Source organism: Muscardinus avellanarius, assembly GCF_963383645.1.
Source record: "Muscardinus avellanarius genome assembly, chromosome: 15".
In the NCBI taxonomy this organism is placed as follows: Eukaryota; Metazoa; Chordata; class Mammalia; order Rodentia; family Gliridae; genus Muscardinus; species Muscardinus avellanarius.
The window spans coordinates 31,707,139-31,713,138 of NC_137801.1; the positions used below are offsets into that span (position 1 = coordinate 31,707,139).

At 39.4% G+C, this 6,000-nt stretch overlaps 1 protein-coding gene across 1 annotated transcript in view; it reads left to right on the top strand.

Moving 5' to 3' along the window:
* RMDN2 (regulator of microtubule dynamics 2) overlaps positions 1-5,643 on the top strand; it is a gene marked incomplete at both ends in the record, with an annotated part of 64,551 nt that extends 58,908 nt beyond the window's left edge. Inside the window, 3 exons of the mRNA XM_080711354.1 lie at positions 984-1,037; positions 1,122-1,202; positions 5,590-5,643. Of these exons, the coding sequence (XP_080567480.1) occupies positions 984-1,037; positions 1,122-1,202; positions 5,590-5,643 (189 nt within the window). The remainder of the gene's footprint in view (positions 1-983; positions 1,038-1,121; positions 1,203-5,589) is intronic.
* Between the last annotated feature and the right edge of the window lie 357 nt (positions 5,644-6,000).

The window sequence follows — 6,000 nt, forward strand, 5'->3', positions numbered from 1 at the left end:
GTCCAACAGCCTCACCACACAGTGCAGAATCTGCTGTTCTAAGTGCACCATGGCCTTTTCCAGCACAGCAGTGCTGGGTTCCTCTATACCTTGCGGCTGGGCCTCCTGTTTGGTACAAGGCCTCCCGGGACTCGGGCTCGGCCTCCTGCCCGGTACCATGCCTACCCAGGGGTAGGCTGGGCTGCCCACCCTCCGCCCGGGGCCGGGGCCTTGTGGCCCGGGCCTTCCCCAGGTAGATTTTTGGTTTTGTTTTGTTTGTGGCTACTGTGGATAGAATTGTTTTTTGGATTTCTTTTTCAATGGATTTGCTATTAGTATATAGAAAACCTATTGATTTTTTTTGTAAATTGATTTGTATTCAGCTACTTTTCTGAATTTGTATGTCAGCTTTAGAAGTTTTCTCACTGAATTTTTTGGGTCTTCTAAGTTTAGTATCATGTCATCTGCAACGGAAGTAGTATAATTTCTTCTTTCCCTATTTGTATTCCTTTATTTCCTTCTCTTACCTAGTTGCCCTGGCTGACATTTCAAGTTTATATTGAATTAGAGTGGGGATAGTAGGCATCCTTGTCATATTGCTGATTTTAGAGCAGATTCTTTCAATTTTTCATCATTTAATAGATGTTAGCTTTGGGTTTGTCATAGGGAGAGAATATTACTAGTTGTGTTTATTCCTGAAAGAAAAAAAGAGAATGGAAAACAATGATTATATAAAGGAATATCAAAACTTAAAGTATTTCAGTGCTTTAAAAGCTATATGCCATAGTAATCAATTTTATTTTGATGGATAAAGGTAAAAAATGTGTTTTACTCAAAAGTTACTGAAACTGAGAAATAATTCAAATGTGAAATGACCAACCTAAGTTCCTAGGGAAGCATGGTTAATATTATATAATTTATTGAAATATACTCTCTTCATGGTGGCTAATGTTATTGTTGTAATATTGCCCTGTTATCCTTCTGTCTGTTTTCTCTTAAATCAGGCTGAAGAACTACAACCTGGATTTTCTATACCAAATTACATGTATTTAGCCAAGGTAAGGAAGACCACTGTTTAAGATAACTTTGAATCTGTACATAGAGATGTATTACCTTTAATATGATTATTTTTTCATTTCTAGTGTTATATAGACCTTGATGAAGGCCAGAATGCTTCAAAGTTCTGTAATTTGGCATTATTACTTCCTATTATTTCCAATGAGGTAAGCAGAGACAGTGAATGTTAGTTTCTTGACAGTATCTAAAAGCTTAAAATGTAAGCAGCTGGCTTAGTGCATTTGGTGTCTCCTTTATTAAATTTTATTTATTTTTATTTTTCTATTTTAATCGAGGTACTATTGCCATTTAAAATCACATATATATGGCACACAAGGGTGATATTTTTTCGATACCTTCCATTAATGAAAAAGAAACGATTGTGTTAGCTCTCACTATTTTATTCAGTACTGCAGGATTCTGGATGTGCTTGCTGGTGTAGGCATTCTTCAGGGCTCACAGTCTGTGGGAACATGTGGAAATAAATAAACATTTTCCTGCTCCCTTCTCATTATCACCAAGCATTATCACCCTCTAATTTAGAACAGAAAATAAACACTTTGCAAAAAAGCACGTTCTTCTTTTATGTTGGATCAGTACAGGCGCCACCATCTGTTACAATCTGGAACATAAGCTGCTCCTGCTGCCCTCTAGGAGATTTAGACTTTGGAGAGTATGAGGTTTTTTGGTTTTTTGGTTTTTGGTTTTTTTTTTTTTTTTTTTTTTTTTTTTTGCGGGTCTGGGGATGGAACCCAGAGGCATTTGACCTCCGAGCTACACCCCCCTACCCAATTTTTTATTCTTTATTTTGAAACAGGGCATCACTGAGTTGCAGAGGGCCTCACTAAGTAGCTGAGGCTGTCCGCGAACTGCGATCCTCAGGTCTCAGCCTCCTGAATGCTGGGATTACAAGCATGTGCCACCACGCCCGGCTCAAGAGTATGAGGTTTTAAGAGAGCCACAAATAATCTGTTATGGAAATTTTGAAAATGGAGAAATTATTTTCATCTAGAAGAGGTCAGGTGCCATCAGAGGTGGACTTTGAAAGATCTACATGGTGAGGAGGTGTGGGTAGAGCATCTCAGCTCGCACAGAAGCACAGAAGTAAGAAAGCAAAGGCATGTTTGCCTGGGGTGGAAGGAGTGTGAGGGGCAGTCATAGGAAAGAGTCCTGAAGAAGGTCTTGAAACATGATCTGCCAGGGAGCTTAGGGCTGGGATGCCTGTGTCTAAAGACAGGCAGGCTCCTCTGAGTCCTCCCACAGCCACAGTGAGGTCTGGAGCTGATAAGAATCTTCTGGATGCTCAGAGTCTCCAACAGGGATGATTGTCCTACCTCACCTCTCTTAGTAGTTTCATCAGTTACTAGGAGGTGCAGAGCCTCAGTGGCAGGAGTCCTATTCCAGAAGACAAAAGTTTTAGGTAATTTTTTCAGCTAAAAACATGTTGTCTTTCTGTGCTGGTGACAGCGACCCTGTTGTCTTTCACACCTGCCCTGGTTGATGTCCCTTTGGGTTATATGCAATCATCTTAAGCTGAGTGTCTATGCATTTGTATTAGAGTATGAGATTATGAGATTATAGTACCATATGATTATGAGGTATTATACCTGTTGTTGTTGTTATTGTTGTTTTTTGTGGTAGTGAAGGTGGAACCCAGAGGCTTTCTACCTCTGGATATACTCCCAGACCTATTTTTATATTTTATTTGGAAACAGGGTCTCACTAAGTTGCTGAGAGCCTCACTAAGTAGCTGAGGCTGGCTTCGAACCTGCGCGATCCTCCTGTCTCAGCCTCCCAAGTGCAGGGATTACAAGCGTGTGCCACCACACCCGGCATTATACCTGGTGTGATGTACAAAGGCTTATCCATGAAATTCAGAGCACCCATGGGTGGGCTAAATGTTGATTATGCTTAGGGTTTGGACCTTAGTCCTAAGTCTCTTGTGTGCTCTAGACCAAGTTTCTACTTGATATCTTCATGTGGATGTCTCTCTAGCATCTCAAACTCATCTGGTCATCAGGTCTTTGGATCTTCTCTTCCTCCATCTTCCCCTGTTAATAAATGTCACTTCCATCCACCCAGCTGGGAAGCCTGGGAATCATCCTTAATGCCTCCTCCTCTCTTAGGTGTTCAAACCCAGCCATGTACCCAGTCACCAAAGTCTCATAATTCTTCTAAAGCCTTTAACTACCTCACCACCCGCTCTCTCCACTGCTGCTACTCATGGCAGAGTACCACCCACCCTTCCTGGTCTGCAGATGGTGAGAAGCCTCCCAGATGCTGGTCTCACAGCTTCCTTGACTCCTCAGACCACTCTTAGCTCCCAGTAGAAGCCAAAGCAAAAGATCAAGGACACGTCCCAACATGTCACTTCCCTACTTTAAACCCTGTGCTGTTAGGTCAAAGTTCAACATTTTTAGGATGTCCTTTAAGGCTCTGATCCAGCTTCTGCCAATCTTTCGAGCCTCACATATCCCCCTCCTCCCCCTTTGTCCCATGTTCCTTCACCCTTAGAACCTGCTATTTGCTCTTCCTGAAACAACCTTCCCCATCCAGCCCCTCCATTCCTTTCCCTAGCCTTACTCCTATTTATCCAAGCCTCCCCGTAGATGCCGCTTCTTCAAACCTTCCTTAATACCTGCTGGCAAGGATGCTCCTCATCCTTTTCTACATATGATTTCGCACAGTCAGGACCATGTCGTTATTTGTATGACTTGCTGCCCCATTAAAGCAGCAAGCAAGCCTGCTTCACTCACCACTTACTCCCACTGCTAAGGACACTGCACAGCACAATACCACTCAACCGGCACCAGCAGGAAGAACACAAATACTAATCTACACCAATCGAAACTTACAGCGTGGATAGTAATAATAAAAACTGTCACTAAGAACTCTGTATAATGTGAAGTATTCGGTAATAAGCAAAACAGCACGAGCAGATATTTCCCACGTTACCTTCTTTTCCAGTCATCTCTCCATTTCTCTTCCTAATGTGCTTTTCCCAAGTTGTAAATGTACTGTCAGGAGTATTTCAATTGGTGGCACATGCTTGTAATCCCAGTACTTGGGAGGCTGAGACAAGAGGATCTCATGTTCGCAGCCAGCCTCAGCTACTTAGTGAGGCCCTATGCAACTTAGGGTAGGGAGGCCCTGTTCTAAAATAAAGAATAAAAAATAGGGCTATGGGTGTAGCTCGGAGGTCAAATGCCCCTGGGTTCCATCCCCAGTACTGCAAAAAATAAATAAAATTTATATATAGATATACATAGATATAGATATACATATATATACATATATATAGATATATAGATATATAGATATAGAGAGAGAGAGATTGAGATTAAAATATACCTAATTAGTGACTTTTCTGACCAGTGTGTTCATTGCCAATATGTCTGGCCACAAATTATAGTGGAGACAGCCTAGCCATTAGTTTCACTTCCTCTTGTGAATATGCATAACATACATTTTTTTGTAAAATTGATAACTTCTTCCCTCATCATAGTCATTTACAGACATGTCCCTTCTCAGAAAACTCTAAGCCCATCACACTCCTACTTGATATTGGAAATATCAATATCTCTTTGGTCTCTAGAGCCAAGACTGATGTATGTAAGCAGCCTTACACTCCCAGAATTGGAAATTATGGTGGGTTTTTTTTTTTATTGTTCATGTGGACTTTTCTTGAACTGAGGGAAGTAATCTCAGATTCTAAGTTTTGTTTTGTTTTTAAAAAAGTAATTTAGCTGCCATGAAGATGAAAATCCCATACCCTTGAAAAAACAAAACAAGTCAGGCATTGGTGTCACATGCTTGTGGTCTTAGTACTGGGGAGGCTGAGACAAGAAGATCTCAGGTTTGCAGCCAGCCTCAGACAGTTTAGTGAGGACCTCCACAACCTAGTGAGACACGTTTTCAAAATAAAGAATAAAAAATAGGCTTGGGGTATAGCTCGGAGGTTTAATCCCCAGTACCACAAAAAAATTAATTAATTAAAATAAAAGAGATCCATATGTCTAAGAAAGTGTGAAGTGATTACTGAATGTAATAATGACTTCATCAGTAGTTTGAGAATTGTTTGCCTAGAGGCAGTATTAAAGTTTATTGGTCTGAAGTGTACTGATAAAGCTCAAATATAAAAAGCATGTCTAATATATTGTTTTACAATGATGAATGTGATAAGCAGTAAGGAGGGAAAATAAATCTTTCAAAATTGCTGTAATATTTTCAAGTGACATCAATCATCCTTCAGTGACAGTCTTATAGGATAGTAATCTCCAATATAAGCTACTTGATAAAGTGTGTGTGTGTGTGTGTGTGTATCCTGATGATGGGCCCAATTCCTGAATCCCACCACTCCAGATATGATGGAGGAAAATCCTGAAGATAGCTTTCCATATTATCCACGCTTTCAAAGATCTGAATCATGCTTCATCCTAAGAAAGCCATAGTTTCTCTGTAATGGCCTCACAAATACAAAATTGTATTTCAAAGTACCTAGAGTATCAGGATAAACATGTGAATTTTCACTGCATATTCATATTTTCTTTACAGGACAAAGAGGCAAACAAAGAAGTGAAAAAATTAATGATTTCCTTGAAGAAGTAAATAAAAGAGCTTGCTCTTCAACAAATCCAGTGTGGTCTACTAAAATTTAAGCTTATCAGAGCTGTGACTTTTATCTTTTTTTTTTCTTTTTTGATGTCAGAGTCATGTGTTCAGATTTGATGGTAAAATATATATTTCTGCAGAATCCAGAAATAATAGCACTATGAAGCAATAAGTTATTAGGAGAATCTATTTGCTAAATGTAGTACAAGATGATGTATAAACATGTATGCTTTATGTATTTCCTATTAAAAGTCTTCAAAATATTTCTTTCAATAAATATTTAAATCAATCAAATCGAATTAATTTTAATAACTATTTTATTGTTATTTTAATGGAGACTTTATAAAATAATTT